At 42.4% G+C, this 21,014-nt stretch overlaps 1 protein-coding gene across 4 annotated transcripts in view; it reads left to right on the top strand.

Moving 5' to 3' along the window:
* Positions 1 to 21,014, top strand: part of VGLL4 (vestigial like family member 4) — a 163,105-nt gene that overhangs the window by 73,270 nt on the left and 68,821 nt on the right. Inside the window, exon 1 of one of the 4 annotated variants that reach the window (XM_032149733.2) lies at positions 2,917 to 3,443. The exons of the other annotated variants lie outside the window; for them this stretch is intronic. Coding sequence (XP_032005624.1) covers positions 3,362 to 3,443 — 82 coding nt within the window. The 5' untranslated portion in view covers positions 2,917 to 3,361. Of the gene's footprint in view, positions 1 to 2,916; positions 3,444 to 21,014 lie in introns of those variants that run through there. 4 annotated transcript variants of the gene reach the window in all.

Here is a 21,014-nt window from a genome sequence, read left to right as displayed (position 1 = left end):
CTTAGAGCCGGTCCAGGAGGCGCTCCCAGCCTGAAGAGGCTGGCTGTTGTAGCTGGCCTCTCTGGAGCACAAGCTTCTCTGTGAAACCAGGTTTGTTTCATTTTTCCCCAAGTCTTTGTTGCAGACTGATAGTTTATAAAATGTAATGCAGTTCAATAACTAGAAATATGAAAACTATAGCCCTCAAATTTCTTTAATATTCAGATTTGAGAGACATAAAATTAGTCTGTCAAATTGCTAGAAAAGTTTTAAATGTTCATTCTCAGTTTCTGTATCTAGTTTTTGGGGACTAGGAACACCTGGTGCTCGAACCCCTCTGGATCACACTTGGGTAGCACCGTGCTAGCCTCCCGGATCAGCGGGAAAGATGTGGTGGCTGTGGCTGGGAATGTTACAATAGTCAAGGTAGACCTGTGAGACGGTGTCCACGAAAATGGTTGCCACCTGGAGGCTGAGAACTGCTGTTTTAAGTGATGCTGAGTCACTTAAGGGACGTTACCAAATATTTTATTCATTTTCTACAATGGTATTGTTTGAATCATGTGCTCAAATTACTATTAAAAAAACTCTTCATGTCAAAATAAGTGAATAAAATGAAATATCTTAAGGCAGGGTTTTTTTTTGTTTGTTTGTTTTTTTCCTCTCTAGATGAAAGCAATGGTTCTCAACCTTGACTGCATATTGGAATCACCTGGGACTTTAGAAGCTACTGCTGCTGGTTCCCACCTCAGATGAGTTTGGGATGCAACCTCAGCATCAAGATTTTTAAAAGCTCCCCCCTGGTTCTAATGTGCAGCCACCTCTCTCCCATGTGGGATATTCTAATGATGGATACAGTTTTCTGATTGAGAATTTATGTAAAAATATAGCACAGTAAGAGTACTCCAAAACTATCAGTTGAATTTAAATCTGATACCTGATATTGTTTCAGTGCAATGATCTCGTGTATACTGGATGCTACGAGTTTTGAGTTTTCTTCAACCCTCCCCACCAAATACCATTAAGTATTTTAATTACAATTGATAGGATACATATCTTTCACTATGGCTTATTACATGTAATATAGCATCAATAAATATTCTTATAAATGAAAGCTTGTGAAATCTTGATTCCCCTATTACTTCCCCTGATGTCACCCCAGTGATTACTGTTGGAGCAATGACAGCAACAGTATTTAGTATTTAGATGTCATATAGTTTTTTTTTTTTTTTTTTTTTGAGGCGGAGTCTCGTTCTGTCACCCAGGCTGGAGTGCAGCGGCACAATCTTTGCTCACTGCAGCCTCCGCCCCCCGTGTTCAAACAATTCTCCTGCCTCAGCCTCCCGAGTAGTTGGGATTACAGACACATACCACTATGCCCGGCTAATTTTTGTATTTTTAGTAGAGACAGGGTTTCACCATGTTGGCCAAGCTGTTCTCAAACTCCTGACCTCAAGTGATGCGCCTGTCTAAGCCTCTCAAAGTGCTGGGATTACAGGCGTGAGCCACCGCATCCCGACTCCCAAGTAAGATTTCATTAGAACACCTTGCCATGAGTGTGCCTAATAAACCCAATGCAACTATTGCTGGATTTTTAACATACAACTCCTTCAAATTATTTATTCAAATATTATTTTGGAATATTAAAAATATATTTTTAGAATATTCAAATGTTTAGAGTTTTTTTTTTTCTATTTTGTTAACACGTTCTTCATGTGCTGAAAACTGAACATTCAGTGGTTCACTCGTTCAGTAAACAGTTTTTGGGCACCTAAACTTGGTTGTGCTAGGCACTGGGTAATCAAAGTTTAAGCCCCAAGTTCTTCCAATAGCAAATAGTACAGCTGCATGCCACTAGCTTCTTACACACAGGTGGGTGTCATACATGCCAAATGAAAATAATTTTACCCTTTCCCTCTATAATTTCAAGTACACTTTCAATTTTTGATATTATAGCCTTATTTGCTTAAATACTCTTCCATCTCTTCTCCTCTCTTTGTCTCTTTTTTTCTTTTCTTTTCTTTTTTTTTTTTTTTTTTTTGAGACAAAGTCTCACTCTGTTGCCCAGGCTGGAGTGCAGTGTCAGGATCTTGGCTCACTGCATCCTCCTCCTCCCAGGTTCAAGCAATTCTCCCACCTCAGCCTCCTGAGTAGCTGGGACTACAGGTGTGCGCTACCACACCAGGCTAATTTCTGTATTTTTAGTAGAGACGGGGGTTTCACCATGCTGGCCAGGCTGGTCTCCAACTTCTGACCTCAAGTGATCCGCCTGCTTCGACTGGGATTACAGATGTGAGCCACTATACCCGGCCCCCTCGTTTTTTTAAATAAAGTTATAACATTAGGTGGGAAAAAACACTTTAAAAGTAGTTCTGTCAACTATTTTGGGGGCTGTGGGCCAGTCATTTAATCCATCTGAACCTCAGTTTCCTCTGCTGTGAAAGGGTGATACCCTCCCTGCCCTGTCTATCTCAGTTGTTATGGGGATTATGGAAGAAGTTATATGTAACATTAACATCAGAAATTTAAATATCCAGTTAAAGTGTAAATGGATATTATAAAACAATCTTTAAAAGAAAGACACTATATATATATATAGTGTCTTTCTTTTGGCTTATGCATCACTAGCACTTTGGGTTTCCGAAGCTCCAACGTGAAGTTTCACGAAAGTTGCATTCCATGGAAGTTTGCTTCCATGATGGATTTTTTACTTTATACTCAGCTCCTGAAAAAGAAACTTCCTGGGTTTTCTTTTTTCCTCCTACGGTTTTGCAGCGGCCGGGCTGCTTCCTGTCAAGAGCCACTCTGCCAAGGCCCCGTCTCTAGAGTCTCTCCCCCTCCTCTTTCTCTTTCTTTCCAACACTTGCTACATTGAGAGGCTGATCCTGTGCAGGAGCCCTCCCTGCCTCGGCAGCGCGGCGCAGTGAGCATGCTCGGCCTCCTGCGGGAAGAGGAAGCGGCCGCATAGGAGTCATGCCAAGCATAGCCCGCATGTCAGCGCTGCCGGCTTGCAGCGGGCTGTGAGCGGGGCCGGCGCCGCTTTGTCCTAGGAAACGGGCTGCGCGTTTCTCTTTTTCACTCTTTTCCATTTCCAGGAAGGACTTATAAGGACTTCTGAAACGCTGTTTTCATATTCGATTGGGGATACAGTACATACACCGTCTACCAGTAAGCCCTTGAAGGGTTGCGTGTGAGCTCGATTTTTTTGTGCCTGATTTTTTTTTTTTTTTTAACTTTTGCATACTTTGTTTTGATAGTCTGAGGCTGGGCCTCTGCCTTTGTGAAGTTGAAGAGCCGGGAGCTACTCAGCAACAATTGATTTTTGAAACTTAACTCTTTTGGGGCAAAAGCGAAGAGCTGGTTTTCTTTGCTAGCCCAATAAATGCTATTTATGAAGATGGACCTGTTGAACTATCAGTACTTGGACAAGATGAACAACAATATCGGCATTCTGTGCTACGAAGGTAGATGTCCCGTTGTAGAATTACTGCCCGTTGCTCGTCCCGGCCACTCCTCAGTGTGCTGGGTGCCTGCCTTCTAAGCGCCTGCTGTCCTCCTCGGGGCTGTAGGGCACTTGAAAGGCCGGCGTTTCTTAGGTTCGGTTCGGCACCGAGTGTGTTCGGATCTCAGGCTGCGGGGGGGCGGTGGAGGGGGCTGGACGGAGAGGCGGTGAAGTAGAAACCCTTCAAAGTTTGCTCGTTGCTTGCAACGTACTCGCGCCTTACATTTTTAACTCTTTAAAATGTATGTCTTTTTGATTTCCGTTAATATTGTCTTTAGGGGAAGGACTTGTAGGACGCCGGTAAAAGTTGTGCCTCTTTGGGGGAGGGGCTGGTAAGGATTGCACCGTCTACTGTACCCTGCTGTGGGCCACAGCGCCCTGCAGCTCACGGAGGGGGAGCCAAAGTTACAGCGAGTTTCTGTGCTCGCGAGTGAGTGTCCCAAACAGCGGAGAATGTCCCTCTCCCGCGTGGGGCTGGAAGGGCACCGTGTCAGCGAGCACAGGCCGGCTCTTTGTCTCGCTGGCGCTTCCTGTGCAGCCCAGGGAGCGCTGACATTGGGGGGTGTTCCTCGCGCTCTGCTCCCTGTGGGAGCGATTACACAACACCCCGACCCCCAGCCTGCCCTGAAAAAGAGAGAGCAGCGCTGAACTCTCATTTATTACCTCCTATTGCCTGTGAGGTGCTTCCCCCACTGTCTTGTATTTCAAGCTGTCTCTGGTAGCAGTAAGAGAAAAATCTATTTCTTAAGCCGTTGGAACATCCCCTACGTGCGATTTGAAAAAGTGGCAATGGCCTGGGTCTGCCGCCGAGAGGCATCTCCGGGGGAGTTCGGCCTGGCAGGAAGAGTATTTTTTGTTGTAACCACACACACATCCGGGACTCTTCTCTTTCTCATTCAGCAGCAGCAGTTTCCATTTTTTCTCCAATAATACATGGGACATTTCTCTTGAAAAAGAAAACAGTTACAAAAACTTGGGAAGGTGATTCACTTGTATTTTTTTAATCTAAAAACTTCAGGCCTGTTTCCTAATCAGTTGAAAACTTACCCTTTAAAGAGTATTTTTCCCCTTCAAGGAAAAAAACAACCACCCTCATTCACGTTGTTTTTTAAAACTCTGGATGAGGATCTCATATTTAACGTTTTTTAAAAAAGGGTATTTGTTTTTCTTTACTCCTAACTAGTTCTTGCTATGAGAATTTCGGTGAATTTTGCTTTCTTTGCATCTGATGTGTTGAGTAACATCTTGCGTCTGAACTCACTTTAAAAAGGCAACCGACTTTAGAAAGCCATAAGCAGCCATTGCTGGGCTTGTTTCCCGTGACATTCACACATTGCAGTCAGGGTTTTGTTTTTGTTGTTGTTTTTTTTTTAACCATCTGCGCTTCCCCCAACAAGAAAGAAAAACTTTTGAGGCAATTTCTGTTGTATTGTCTTTGCCAACAAGTAATATGATATTTTAAAAACAGAAATAATGGCCTAAGAGAGAAATATAAGATTGTTAGGAAATTGATACCAGATACCAGATTAATTTTTCCTGTCTCTGATTGGTGATGACCAGCTAGCTTACGGACAGCGAGCCCAGGTCGAGTTGTTGTGTAGCATGCAACACACAGGAAACTAGAGTGCTCTTCTCGTCTCTTCTCTTCTCTTCTCTCTTGGTATTTGGGAGGAAGAAACTTTGATTTTGAAAGTTGAGTAGCTATATGAGATAATGGGCTAAAGTCTGTTTGGTTTAAACATCTGCTCCTATTTTCCTTATTATGAGAGTTAACATTATTTTAACACCAGAATAAATACAGAGGAAATGAAGGAAAGCACAGCAAAATTTGAGTGGTGTTTATAGTGAATTGTTGATGTCCTAGTGGTTTTCTCAGTGTAAACACTGCACACATCTGGTCTGAACTCCAGAGGGTGTTTTGAAGATGGGCATAAATCATACATGGGATTTTTTTGTAAGGAAAGTTGGAAAGGTTATGGTTCTTTTAAATCCAACACTTGGACTTGGAGAATATTCGTTTTAAACATATCAGCTCCCCAGCATTCCAGGGAAGTTGTTTGGAAAATGGAATGTACTGTTGGTAGGCAACATTTGGTTTCATTTAGGGCACAGTCAAGTTTCATGCCCCTTAAGAATAAGGGACAAATTAATTTTATGACATTTTAGTTTTAAAAATTAAGATGCGGATGGTTAATTATTCTTACCAGCTAAATTATACCATATTCCTTAGTTGTATGAGACATAGCTCTACTCTTAAAAAAAACCATGTGTCTGGTCTTTTTTTTTTTTTTGGTGATGAAGTCTCGCTCTTGTCCCCCAGGCTGGAGTGCAATGGCGCCATCTCGGCTCACTGCAACCTCTGCCTCCCCGGTTCAAGCCATTCTCCTGCCTCAGCCTCCTGAGTAGCTGGGATTACAGGTGCCTGCCACCACGCCCGGCCCATTTTTGTATTTTTAGTAGAGATGGGTTTCACCATGTTGGCCAGGCTGGTTTCAAAATCCTGACCTCAGGTGATCCGCCCACCTCGGCCTCGCAAAGTGCTGGGATTACAGGCATGAGCCACCGCACTCAGCCTGTATGTACCAAAACCTCTCTTGTGACTTAATACGCAAATCGATCTTTTTAGCCGTTTACCTTGTAGCATACAGGGTCTTCCTTCCTGACTGACTCCATATTGCTTAGATGTGGACTCCCTCCTTGGTAACTGCTTCCTGGCTCCTGCCCTCCACCGTAGTTGTCTGCAAGAATAATTAAAAAGAATAAAGGGAAAAAGTTAACCACAATTAGCAGGTTTGGGGTGGGAGAAGGAGAAGTTAGGCAGAGGGCCGGAAGAATCGAAGTCTGGCAAACTTCTGGAAGCTAACTAATTACCTTCACTAATGATGAGCAGATTAGCAGAACTGTGCTTGTGCTAATGTTTTCAGAACCTCATGGCTTATTACTACCATACTCAGCAGTTAACCACTGCGTCGATCATCACCCCACTGAATGCTCAAATGATACCCACTTGAAACCCAGTTTTGCCTCTGTCTCCATGCAAAGGTCATAGGCCAACCCCAGCCCTCATTTTTTCCCTCCTCTGAACATCTGAGAATACCTTACTAGACTGGTGAAAGCCTCGTGAAGGCAGAGCATTCTGTCTTCGTGACCGCTGCATCCCTGAATCCTAGCACAGGGTCTGAGTGGGCTTTCAGGAAGTGGTTTACAATGAAGGCTGACTCAAAAAAAATCAGTGCAAGCTCTCAATGGCAGCTGTAGTTGCTACTGTATAATTTAATACTTGATTATATACTGCCTTGTATTCTCTAATTATCTAATTATTGCAGAGCTATCCAGGGCCTCAGACATCATCTAATACCTTTTGCCTTGTTTTCACCAAGGAAAGTGAGGCTCAGAGAGGTAAACTCTGTTTTTCAGAGTTTATTTAGTTTATTTAGAAAGTTTATGGCAGGATTGAATTGAGTTTTGACTCTTCTATGAATCTCCTATGCCGTGCTGTGTCTCCAGAATTATTTCATGTCTTTTTTTTTTTTCTTTTTGAGACGGAGTCTTGCTCTGTCGCCCAGACTGGTGTGCAGAGTGGCGCCATCTCCACTCACTGCAACCTCTGCCTCCCGGGTTCAAGTGATTTTCCTGCCTCAGCCTCCCTAGTAGCTGGGATTACAGGTGCCCTGCACCATGACCAGCTAATTTTTGTGTTTTTGGTAGAGGTAGGGTTTCACCATGTTGGCCAGGCTGGTCTCAAACTCCTGATCCCAGGTAATCCGCCCGCCTTGGCCTTCCAAAGTGCTGTGATTACAGGCGTGAGCCACCGCACCCGGCTTATTTCATGTCTTATCTCCTCATTAGCTCCGTGATGTTAGGGTCATGCCCTGTCCTGGGTGCCCTCAGGGCCTAGCACGGGGATAACACCCTGGATTACAGTGCACACAGTCGAGCCTCTCCCACTTCTTCTAGCTCTGAAGCCAGTTGCTGGTCCAAATTCCTAGGCTGTTGTGATGTTGGGGAAAGGGTAGGTGAGACGCCTCTGAGTGACCAGCCTCACTGGAAGGTGCTCTTCGTGCTGCTCTGGCACTGGGCTTGCTTTCCTTTTGTCTGCCTGTGCAGAGGAGGAGGCCTGCGTGGATGCCAGAGCCAGTCCCCAGGGAGCAGGGACGGGGACGGGGACAGGGACAGGTTAGACCACCGGCTTTCCTCAAGATGGCTGTCGCTGCACTGACATCATCCCTGGGGCTGAGACCTGGGCCTGCCAAACGTGCCCTGGCTGGCTGGGGCTTTACGCTGCTGGTAGCGATACTTTAATTATGGGTTAAGAGCCATTAGTGTGTAATTTGGTGGAAGAATTCTCTCCTTTTAATTTAATAGCGTGATTTATATTGGGAGAAAGTAGGAATACATTGCATATTGTGATCTTCTCAAAGCTTAAGAGTGAATTATTCTGACTTCAAGCTTTAGAACGGTTCATTGTTTTAGACGCAGTTATCCCTTGTTTCATCACAGGCAACTTTTAAATTAATTTTCTGGAATGGAAGGGAAGACGCACACTGGAGAGTTGCTGAGTTCAGTGAGACCCTGTGATCTTTTGTTTTCTGCCAGTCTAACCACCAGCGGTTGAGTGGAGTCCTGGCTTCATTGTTCTTTGTCTAATGAGCTCAGAGGCATCAGGAAACTTAGGAGGCTTGGGTAGGTGAAAAGGCCACAGCGCAGGGCCATTTCGTACCCTCTCCTGTTCCCCAGCCCTGCATATCAAGTGACGAGCTCTTGATCTGGGATGTATTCCGAGGTAGAACATCTGTAACTGTTTTGCTGTGGAAAGTCATTTTACTTTAGCTTTTTACTTGCAGGAAAGGATAGGGAGTGGGGGCGGGTGGGGGTTAGGGAGGAAGGGGGAGACAGAGAGAGAGAGAAAGAAACTGGGAGGAGCTTGGTTAGTAAAACATGCCCAGGTGAGCCCAGGAGCTCTGCGAGAGAGCTGGCCTGGCTGGTGTCTTTCTCCTAATTACAGTTTGTGAAGGAAGGTGTGACTATACCCGCCTTCCTTCCAGCTCCCACCCTTGTTTCTCAACCCGCTTCTCGAAAGATTATTGTACTTGGCTGTTTATCTCTTGGAGCCTACACTTGGCTCCTTCTGGAGGTCAGGTTTGTCTTCCTCCTTTCTCCCTTCCCTATTGTCTGCGTGGCCTTGTATTCCTAGGGTGCCTGGATTTGTTGCTGTGAAGATTTTTTAAAACATGCGGTAAAGATAGAAAGCAATCCTCCTTGGCACGTGAGGAGATTCCAAACTTCTCAATATAGTTTAGCTCTCCCTGACTGTGAGGATGTTGCAGAAAACTGGATTTTTTCAGGAAGAAATTAGATCCGGATTTAGCACTTACGCGTGTACACAAATATATAAAAACAGTCAGACCAGGGAATGTTTCTGGCGATCTTTGTCATCTCAAAGTATCTGACTTTTATTCAGTGGCGGGTTCTATTTAGTGGTATTTATTATTGCACATTTAAGCTCACGGCAACTATTTTTTAAGACTTGCTCTGCAACACATTCGTGGTCCAGAACGGGTTTCTCTCCATCTTTTATTTTTTAATGAACTCGTGTGTCATTTCCCACCCCCCGACTCCACAACAAAATCCTAACCACGGCTGCTTATTTTTAAAAGCAGGGCCTGAAAATGATTTTGCTTTCTTCATTTGCTGTCTTTTCCTTTCTGAATGTTACATGTTCTGTAAGTTTGAAGGATTATTTTTGTCACTTTGCTTTGCTGTCTTGCCTTTTCTGCATTGTTGCTTTTTTAATTCTGTAGATTGTTTTAATTTCAAGGTATTATGTATAGAATGTTTTAATCCTCTCAATGTGAATCATGACTAGTTGAAAGAATGTTTATTTACTCTAAATAAAATAGAAAATCTATTCTTAAAAGTCCTCTTTAATATGTTGCTATGCATAGGATCATTCCAAACTCTTAACATTTCACTCTTTTGTTTGCAAAGAAGTCTGTAAACGTGACAAACTGAAATATATCTAGTAAGTGATCAGAGAAAACTTAGTACTAGTACCATTTTGTTATCCCAAATCCATTCTGTTATTAAACATTTATGAAATGCCTATACTCTACTAAGGAATGTATTAGGGATCGATCTCTCAACATGTTTTATAATGAAATATACATACAGAAAAGTGTATAAAAATGTGTATTTTATGGTTAGAGAAATGAACAACCCGGTGACTATGGCCAGGTCAAGAAATAGTAAATCGCCCCTTCCAGGTATTATCTTTCGATCAGATCCCTCCCAACCCCAAGAGATCACCACAATTGTAACTTGCTTTTCTTTATACCTTTACTACCATGTGTATAATTCTAAACAAATTCTAGCTTGTTTTTTTTTTCCCTGTATAATGAGATTCCTGTATGCCTTCTTTTGTATCTTTTTTGTGAGATCTTTTAAAGTAGTGCACACATCCTGAGAGGTTGTTTTCTCCATGTGAAGCCAGCATCTCTTTGAGTGTGAGAACTCTTGGCTGTGGGATATACAGACATTATATACAGATAATATATGTCCCAGCCTCCCTTCTCATTCATTTGCAGCTCCACTGTTTATTAAACAGAGTTGGTGATACTTTGCGAAGAACTTTTTTTCAGTTAGTATTTTGTTCACATTCTTCATCACCTGTTGAAGCCCTCCCACCATCCATGGTATAATGGAAAACTAGGAGAAAATTCTGCACAATTTTGGAGAATGCAACATGGGGGACACTTCTGGAGATACATAGCTTACTTAGCAACTTTCCTTCTGCATTAATAAGCAATTTGCTTAAAGGCTGAGATGTGTTATAAGTCAACTTTGTTGCTGTGCCAGGTTTCTTTGGATCTTAATCCAGGGACTTTTGGATACATAGAAAAAGCTTAAATTGCTCCAGTATCCAAACAATACCCTATATTGTACAGAGATGGCTGTTAGAGAGCAGCATGTTTCTAAAACAATACTCTGCATTATGCACCATCTAAAATTGTGAATGAAAAAGAATTACTCATGTATTGCTCTTGATTTTTATTTTATATCTGTTTTGCATGAAAATAGTTGCCTGTTAATTCTTCTTGGCTAATGATTTGATTTTAATAGAGTGAATTCCAGACTCTAATGGTTTGATGCAGATGTGCTCTGCCAAGCAATTTAGCAAAGTTGTTTACACTACCCATAATCCAGCTGGAAGACTCTATACTTCTTCCCTGATAACAGTTAAGGGAGTGATGAGTGCAAGTTTCTGGACATTTTCCCCTTTGAAAATAAACGCATCTTCCATTATATGGCAGTACTATTAACATGACAAGAGATTAATTTAAAATTTTATTTTAATGTCAGCTGTTTTTTTCTTTACCCATTTTCTTCCATTCTTACTACGCAGTTCCTTTTAAACTATTGTTTTTCTGATGAGCCACTGATCTATTGGCTGACCCCAGAAAGAACCTTTGTTTTATTTTCCTGCCAAAGTTATGACCTCTTTGCTAATGCTTAAAATCACCCACAAGAATGATCTGGTTCGCTTTTTAAGGAATATGTAATAGCAGCTGTGCCAGGCTTTAAGTTCTACTGAGTAGAGGGTAAAGAGAATGGAAAATAGCTGTCATTCTCAGTATAAACCTTATGTGCAGTTTTCTAGCACAGCTCTGCTGAATTCAAAATTCGGAGCAGTTACCACCAGTTTCTGGAGACCAGGCTGGGAGGCTTTTTTCTATTCGAGGCTTCATACCAGTAAAAGAGGTCTGATATTGGTAGGGGACAAGGTAAAGTTCCAGAACTCACAGTGGACATCAAGCATTGCGCTCTTGGTGTTTGATACAGTACATACAGTATTTGGTTCTATATTTTGTCCAATAAAGAGAGAGTGGGAGAGGACCTTCTTGTAGAGCTGGAAGAATCTATTCTATATGTCCTTTAAGGAGAAAATAAAAGAACCACATGTTACTTCCCTGCCTGCAAGCTCTTCTGAATTCATCACCATTTGTGTTCCTTTCTTCAGGGGCAATGAAGGCAGATTGTTCTGTTGGTGCTCACAGATCTCTTTCTGTTCTGATACCCTCCTCTTCCTCTCCTGCTTCTTTCTCTTCATCATGTGCTCCTATACAAGTCTCTCCCAACTTTAAAACAACAACAAACCCTTCCCTAAATCTTATGTTTGTTCCAGCCATTAGACTGTATCGTCCTTGCCATCCACGTTATTGGAAGAAGGCCAGCTCACCTCTACTCCCTTTCTGCCCTTTCCCTCTTAATCTGCTGTTCTCTGATTTCTGCTCCTCCAACTCTGTGAATTTGTTCCGGACACGGTCACTAAATGATATCCTAATGGCAGTTTCAATCTTTTTTAGTCTTTACTTTAGTCTCTTTATGCCATGCAATACTGACTTTTTCCAAATTCTTAAAATTCTTGCCTCCCTTTGCTCAAATACTGAGTCCTGGCCAGGGGTGGTTGCTCACGCCTGTAATCCCAGCACTTTGGGAGACTGAGGCAGGCAGATAGCTTGAGCTCAGGAGTTTGAGACCCGCCTGGCCAATGTGGTGAAACCCCGCCTCTGCTAAAAATACAAAAATTTGCTGGGCATGCTGGTGCGCAATCCCGGATAATTGGGAGGGTGAGGCAGGAGAATCACTTGAACCTGGGAGGCGGCGGTTGCAGTGAGCCCAGATCATCCCACTGCACTCTGGCCTGGGCAACAGAGTGAGACTCGGTCTCAAAAGAAAAAAAAAAAAAAAGAAAAACCTGAGTCCCCATTCCTTCAGGAATAAGGTGGTGGTGCACATATGGTGAGCAACACAAATGAACAGGGGCTTGATGGAGCTCCTTGGGGTGAGTAGGTGGGCATAAAAGGGTGACGCAGGCTGATGAGCACTAAAAACAAACTTTTGTCGCAGTTTGAGAATGGACTGGAAGGGAATAAGAGATGAAATAGTAATAGGAGAGGATGTGAACCTGTTGCCCTGGCTTAGGCAAGAGATAGGGGTAAGCCAAATTCTGGCGGTGGCCACAGAGGAGAGCAGTGGATAGATGTATGAGATCCTTAGGGAGGAGCCTGGCAGGGCTTAGTGATCGATTGAACAGTGGATGAGGGAGAGGACGTAGGAGACACTAAGGGTGCCTCCCAAGTTTCCAGCTCCTACAAGCGGATGGGTGGTGCTGCCATCTGCGGAGACAGGAAACACAGGAAGAGGACTAGGTTCTGGGGTGAGATCATAGGCTTAGCTTCAGCTGCATTGAGTTTGAAGGCTCTTTGAGATTTCGAAGAAGAGATAAATAATAGAAAGTTGGGTATATGGTTCTAGAGCTCAGGAGAGGCTGCTGCTGGAGATATTTGGATACAGAATACTTGAAGCTTTGAGTGAGCGTGGTCACCTAGGGGCAAAGGGTAGAATAGGTTGAAGAGGTCCTAGGAACTCCTCTCTTATCAGGTCTCCTTTAATTTTCCTCTTAATTGCTAAAATAATCTCTAAACTGCTCCCTGCCTCTAATCTCATCTCCTTCTAGATTTACATCTGTAATATTACCAGAATAGCATTCCAGCTTACCTCTTCAGCCTTACTTTCCATGTTCTCTCACACTCTGCAGTCCACATAACGTGAAACTGCTTCCTGTGAGTAAGCCCTTTTGCCCCTATCTGAAATCTCCCTGCTCCTTTCTCGTGGCTCCTATTAGTCCCTCAAGGGCAAGGGCTTCTTCTGGAAAGTGACCCTCCTCTCCTCTGCCTTCTTCTTCTTCTTCTTTTTTTTTTTTTTTTTTGAGATGGTATCTTGCTCTGTCACCAGGCTGGAGTGCAATGGTGCGATCTCGGCTCACTGCAACCTCCGCCTCCCAGGTTCAAGCGATTCTCCTGCCTCAGCCTCCTGAGTAGCTGGGACCACAGGTGCATGCCACCACACCCAGCTAATTTTTTGTATTTTTAGTAGAGACAGGGTTTCACTGTGTTGGCCAGGATGGTCTCGATCTCTTGACCTTGTGATCTGCCCGCCTTGGCCTCCCAAAGTGCTGGGATTACAGGTGTGAGCCACTGCTCCCAGCCCTCCTCTGCCTTCTTGGAGGGATTAGGTATTTGTATTTTCATGGCATGCTGTGCATACTTCTGCCATGGAATTTATCTCACTGTGTTACATCCCTCCTCTGTCTGGCTTACTCCAATTTCTGGGAGGGCTAGGATTTTGTCTTGCAGCTCCTCGTTCTTCACACCAGGCAAGTGTTGTTTCCTTATGAATGACACTACTCCAGTGTCTTTTGACTAAAGATAAACATTGAAATTGTGTGACTAGCCCAAGGATACTCAGCGAGTTGGTGATACAAGTGAGTTTCTTAATTCTTAGAATACTGTTCTTAGAGGCAGGAAAGATAGCTGGGAAAAGGAGGAATATTAATAAGAGGGGAAGAGAGAAAGAAAAACTCTTTAGGACTTAGCTTCTGTAGGAAAACGTTTGAAGTTGGCTGCTTGATTACAGATAGCTGCCCTTGTTCGTCTTGCTTTCTAGTTACTTGACTTTGGACAGTCAGCTAAACGAACTGTTCACTGATGAGAAAATATTTAATACCCATTATGTGCCAGGAACTGTTTTATGTGCTGGGGATATGGCTGCTAGCAAAACAGACAGCAAGATCCCTGACTTTATGGAGTGTATGTTCTAGCAGGGGAGACAGATGAGCAACAGGTAAATAAAGAAGATAATTACAGGTTATGAAGAGTCTTATGCCAGGTTGATGTCTGTTAGCTGATTTACTGTTCAGAGTGACTATATCCAAACATGAAAAGGAACTGCTTTTATTTTCAAACTTTAGAATATAAATTTGAGAGGATGATTTATTTTTCCCCATGGTCTTCTGAAGGATTTTAAAGTACATTAAGGAAACCTGCAGAAAATTTCTTTGGAATCTTAGGAGTGTGGGATTTTTTTCCTTGGTCTGTTAACTATGGCCAGAGTCGGACTGCCTCACTCCATTATATCTGTCACTATACTGGGAACTAGCATCTATTGAAGTGTTCTTAGCCTGTTTTAAAAAGAAAGATGAAATGGTTCGTCTTGGGTCTTAATAGGAATGAAATATATGTAGAACTTTTAAATTCAGTGAATTTTATTTTTATTTATTTTTTATTTTTGAGATAGAGTGTTGCTCTGTCACCCAGGCTGGAGTGCAGTGGCATGATCTCAGCTCATTGCAACCTCTCCCTCCTGGGTTCAAGCCATTCTCCTGCCTCAGTCTCCCAAGTAGCTGGGACTACAGGTGCGTGCCACCACACACGGCTAATTTTTGTATTTTTAGTAAGGCAGGGTTTTACTGTGTTGTCTGGGCTGGTCTTGAACTCCTGACCTCAGGCGATCTGCCTGCCCAGAGTACTGGGATGGCAGGTGTGAGCCACTGTGCCTGGCCAAGTTCAATGAATTTTAAAAGGCTTAAGAAATTGATGGATTAGTTGTATGTTCTGAAAATACTGTGGTCAGACCTAACGCTGCCCTGAATAGGACAGACACTACAGCACTCCAAAGGGGATCTGATTATGAGCTCTGACCTCATGATAGTGGAGTACTTAGTGAGGGCTAGATAAAATGCAAACCTTGGGCTTAATTGGGATAATGGACTGGGATTTTCCACCTGTTCTGTTTTCTTTCTTCCTTTATTTTTATTGAGGCATAATTAATTATGATGAACTCCTAAGGGTATAGCTTCGTGAATTTTTTCCCCCCATGTTTTGTCAAACATAAAATTAGATCAAGTTAGAATTTTAAGTGTTTCTCATACATACAAGAGGAGAGTTCATGGACTGGGAGACCTCAAACCCAAAAATGTCACAGTCTCACTTTATAGCAGTTACGGTGCAGTTTAGAGCATAAAGGAGGAATGATCTGACCTTTTTCGTGAATGACTGTCATGTATATATCCTTAAGGCAGACAGCTGTTTAAGCTGATTTGTTGTTAGCTGATGGGTTTGATTCTTATCAAACCTTATTTTTGTCCTTAAGGACAAAAAACTCAGATTTGTGTTTCTTTTATATTTAGATTTAGCGTTTGGGGAAATCAGGATGACTTAAGTTTTGGTTATGAGTGGTTGGCCTTGGGCTGTCTAAACTGTGGCCTCCATTATTCTGTATTTATTGTTAACAGTCTTTTTGATTTGGGCTGACTACCCAGATCAAGAGGGAGAACATTCTCATCGCCCCTGAGCCTTTTCGAGCTTCCTTACCAGTCAGTACGCACATCCCCCAAAGAGAACCACTGTTTTGGCTTCTGTAGTTATAGATGAGGTTGGCCTGGTCTTGAATGTCATATAAAGTAATTTGGATCCAGCTTCTTGTGCCTAACATAGTGTTTTTGAGATTCATGCATGCTTCTGGAGTAGTTTGTTCTTTGGCATTGTCGTCTTATGAGTATACCACAATTTGCTCATCTCTTCTAAACTTGATAGATGATGTTTTAAGTTTCTGGTTTTCAACTATAATGAATGAAGTTGCTCAGAATTGTTTATTGTGGTCAAGTATATATATAACATAAAACGTGTTATTTTAACCATTTTAAGATGTACACTTTGTTGTTCAATCTCCGAACATTTTTATGCAAGCTTTTTGTGGACATATGTTGTCATTTCTTTTGGGTAAATACTTAGTAGAATTGCTGGATTATTGGGTATGTTTAACTTTTTAAGCAACTGCACAACTGTTTTCCAAAGTGCTTATAACATCTTACTCTTCTACCAGCAGTATATAAGCATTTCAGGAACTCTACATCTTTATTTATTTATTTTTTTTATTTTTGAGATGGAGTTTCACTCTTGTTGCCCAGGCTGGAGTGTAGTGGCGTGATCTCGGCTCACTGCAACCTCCACCTCCTGGGTTCAAGCGATTCTCCTCTCTCACCCTCTCCAGTAGCTGGGATTACAGGCACCCGCCACCACGCCCGTCTAATTTTTTGTATTTTTAGTAGAGTGGGGATCACACCATGTTGGACGGGCTGGTTTCGAACTCCTGACCTCAGGTGATCCACCTGCCTCGGCCTCCCAAAGTGCTGGGGTTACAGGTGTGAGCCACTACGCCCGGCCAGGAGCTCTACATCTTTACCAATAATTGATATTGCCAGCTTTTAAAATTTCAGTTCTGGTGGGGATTTATGGACAATATTAAGGTGTTGTTCATTGTTAACTTGTAATTCATTACTTATTGGAATGCCTATTATGGCACTGTTGATTGGTACTACGTGAAAAAAAGATATATTCCGTACTTTTGGCAAGTTTATTGTCTAAATTAGAGGCTGGAGTATCTATATTTCTTGCCTAATTTCATGGCAGAGGTAGTGATTTTGGTATTGTCAGGGGAGGGGTTGTTTTTCCAAGTGGGTAAATCTAAGCCATGGAAACCAACAGGCAGCCAGATTGAGGGATGTGAAAAAACACCAACGTGGCACAGAAGACTCTTTTTTGAGAACACTTTCCTTTAGCTTAGCGTAGCTTCGCTTTATTTCTTGTTTGGTAGTGATTCATCCAACCACTGGCCTGTTAAAATAAAGCTCAAGGATTGAGCTCTCGTAGCTCCAATTTGATTTATCTTCTGGTTTGCCAACCATTCCCTCTTTAGATTCTTTTAGTTTTTTCTCCCATTTGGAATGCCCTTCTACTCCTTTCCAGCTATGTGGATTCTTTTTTTTTTTTTTTTTTGAGGCTGGTCTCGCTCTGTAGCCCAGGCTGGAGTGCAGTGATCTAATCTCACTGCAACCTCCGCCTCTGCCTCCCGGGTTCAAGTGATTCTCCTACCTTAGCCTCCCGAGTAGGTGGGATTACAGGCGCTTGCCACCACACACGGCTAATTTTATGTATTTTTAGTTTCACTGTGTTGGCCAGGCTGGTCTTGAACTCCTGACCTCAGGTGATCCACCTGCCTCTGCCTCCCAAAGTGCTGGGATTACAGGCGTGAGCCCTCAATTCCAGCCCCAGCTATGTGGATTCTACGTATCTTTCAAGGTGTGGCCCAACCTCCTTTTATGAAACTTTACCTGGAAGATTTTATAGGCAGGAATTGGACCTTAACCCTTTTTTTTTCATCTACATGTTTTGGGAAGAATATCTCTTCTTATTTTGTCTGCTTTTATTTTTGAATACCAAAGAAATATAGAGAATTGTAGAATCTTTTAAAAACACAGGCATGTATAAAGAATAGGAAAAGATTGGCCACACCCCAGAAACAACCATATTGCACTATTGATTTCAGTCTTTTCTCCTGAGTATATATAATTTAACACAACGAAAATAATAGTGTGTTTAAAATTTTATATTTTGAATTTTATTTTGTTCAGTATTGTGAAAATTGGCTTTGGTTTTGAAATTCTACAAAAAAATCATTAATGTCTGCTTATTATTCCTATAGCTATGGCATCATTTATGCAAACACCTCTCTGTAGTTGGTCATTAAGGGTATTTCCTATATTTGAAAGGTCTTAATGGATTATGGAAGTGCCTATTTTACTGCATGCTAATCAGCATGCTTTCCCCAAAATCTTTGGCAATTGTTTGGTCCAAAGTAGTATCTCATATTTAAATTTAAAGTTATTAGCAGTGAGATTGATTTTTTTGTTTGTTTTTGTTTGAGACAGAGTCTCGCTCTGTCACCCAGGCTGGAGTGCAGTGGTGCGATCTTGGCTCACTGCAAGCTCTGCCTCCCGGGTTCACACCATTCTCCTGCCTCAGCCTCCCGAATAGCTGGGATTACAGGCGGCCGCCACCACGCCCGGCTAATTTTTTGTATTTTTAGTAGACATGGGGTTTCACCATGTTAGCCAGGCTGGTCTCTCTCTCCTGACCTCATGATCCGCCCGCCTTGGCCTCCCAAAGTGCTGGGATTACAGGCGTGAGCCACCGAGCCCGGCTGAGATTGATTAATTTTTTAATGCTTATTAACTTTTGGTATTTGGGAAAACATTTAAACTTTTTTTGATAAATTTATTTTTTAGTCAACACATTGTATCTATTTCTAGGGTACAATTTGATGTTTCTTTTCTTTTTTTCTTTTCCTTTTTTTTTGAGATGGAGTTTCACTCTTGTTACCCAGGCTGGCTTGCAATGGCATGCTCTCGGCTTACCGCAACCTCTGCCTCCCGGGTTCAAGCAGTTCTCCTGCCTCAGCCTCCCAAGTAGCTGGGATCATAGGCATGCACCACCATGCCCGGCTAATTTTGTATTTTTAGTAGAGACAGGGTTTCTCCATGTTGGTCAGGTTGGTCTCGAATTCCCGACCTCAGGTGATCTCCCCGCCTTGGCCTCCCAAAGTGCTGGGATTACAGGTGTGAGCCACCGCGCTGGGCCAATTTGATGTTTTAATACATATTTATGTTGTATAATGATCCAATCAGGGTAGTTCTTGTATTCATTACCTTATCATTTATTTGTGGTGAGGGCCTTCAGAAGCCTCTCATGTAGCTATTTTAGAATATGCAATATTTTACTGTTAACCATAGTAATCCTCCTGTGCACTAGAGCAGCAGAATTTATTCCTCCTATCTAAAGTAACTTTTGTACTTTAACCTTTTAAAATGTCAGTGCCTAGCAAGATGCTTTGTCCTCCTTCAATGTGTGATGTGTTTATATCATCCTCTTTTGAATTTCTGTTGAGTTTATAGTCTGTAATGTACATTTGGCAGTTATATCACCTTGTATTTGATTGTCTTTAATGTAAATGACTGCTGAAAAGCAAACAAATGTAACAACCTACACATCTAAATAAGTAATAGTTACCTTGGAAAAGTACACATTTAACGTAATACTGTGATGATCTTATTCTCAGAACATTGTTTTTTTGTTTTTTTTTTTTTGAGATGAAGTTTCACTCTTGTCACCCAGGCTGGAGTGCAGTGGCACGATCTCGGCTCACTGCAACCTCTGCCTCCTGGGTTCAAGCGATTCACCTCCCTCAGCCTCCTGGGTAGGTGGGATTACAGGCATCTGCCACCACGCCCGGCTAACCCGCGCCCAGTTAATTTTTGTTTTTTTAATAGAGACGGGGTTTCACCATGTTGGCCAGGCTGGTCTCAAACTCCTGACCTTAGATGATCCAACTGCCTCGGCCTCCCAAAGTGCTGGGATTACAGGTGTGAGCCACTGCGCCTGGGCACATTGATGGTTTTCTAAACAGTGGCCAGTAATTTAAAAACCGAGAGAGAGAGAGTGTGTGAAACAAACACAGTGCTTACTCCTTGCCACACTTCTCCATAAGTATGCCTATAAAGTGAAGAGCTAGTTTTTTCTCTGTCATTCTGAAGCCAGTTCCATAAGTGGAGTTTGCAAATGTCTTTTAATCAGTGGCAATTTTATTTGGAATAGGGTCAAGTCATTCTAGTATGACTACCTTTAAGTGATAACACTCATTTGCATGTTTGCCAAAAAATAATCCAGTTTCACTGCCCCCCCCCCACCCCCACCCCCAGCCACCCTATCTAAAGTACGAATTCCTTGAGGGCAAGACATCTACCATCTCTTGTGCATCCCCTCTACCATTAGCACTTCTCTTTTTTGTGCACATGATTTGAGATCCTAGAGCCCTTACTTTAGAGGGCTGAGACCACTTTTGGTTATCATGCTAGGAAGACTGGCTTTGCCTTCCTAGTGCTTGTCTTCCTTTGTTCAGCTTTGCAAACCCATTTATATCACATGGAGTAGCTGGCTGTTTGGGAAGTTTCAGCCAACTGTTCTTTACTTCATTTTATGGATGATGTGATACCCATTTTGTCTGTAAGTGGCTTTCTGTAGAATGAATGCCCCATCTCATTGAAGAGGTAGGATAACCATAGCTCTTAGCCACCACAATGTGTTCAGAGCACTGTTGAGGGAATATTCATGGTACCTTCAAATATTACTGCCTTTAAAGGTAATGAAATCTCCAGCTCTGCCAGATCTTTTGTTTCATGAGAAAAAACCAAAACAACTTAGTTCCTGCCCATCCAGGGCTTATCTTTGAAGTAACAAGAGGAGAATGAAAGACTTGAAGAAAAGGGTGGCACTTGGATACATTTCCACCCACACAGGTACTTGTTTTGTTTTGACTTTGTGTGGTCTGTTTGTGTGCGTGCGGTGTATTTTTTTGGAAAGGTTATGTCTTTGAGTTCAAAAGAATTTCTTTTCTGTATATGATTCAGCTTCCGTATTTGGTTACCACTGCAGTTGTGACAGTTGCTTTACTAATTTTTGCAATGCCCAGGGCTCATCGAGATTCTTGGAAAGGTGAAAAGCCACCATATTTACTCTCTCCAGTGTTGGTTCTCTTTCTGCTATAGCTTTTAAAAGATGATAGTTTCTTTAATATTTTTAACAGCTTTGCTGAGATATAATTCATATACCATGCCATTCATTCATTTAAATTATACAATTTAATGGTATTTAATATATTCACAGAGTTGTACAGTTATTACTGTGATCAAAGTTTAGAACATTTTCATCACTCCCAGAAGAAACCTTGACCAATTTCACTCTCCATTCCCCTGTCCTGGTCCCTGGCAGCCACAGATCTACTTTGTGTGTCTCTATAT

This window comes from Hylobates moloch, unplaced genomic scaffold (genome assembly GCF_009828535.3).
Source record: "Hylobates moloch isolate HMO894 unplaced genomic scaffold, HMol_V3 SCAFFOLD_4, whole genome shotgun sequence".
In the NCBI taxonomy this organism is placed as follows: domain Eukaryota; kingdom Metazoa; phylum Chordata; class Mammalia; order Primates; family Hylobatidae; genus Hylobates; species Hylobates moloch.
The sequence above is the reverse complement of the archived record's forward strand: the minus strand, read 5'-3'. Positions and strand labels throughout refer to the sequence as shown.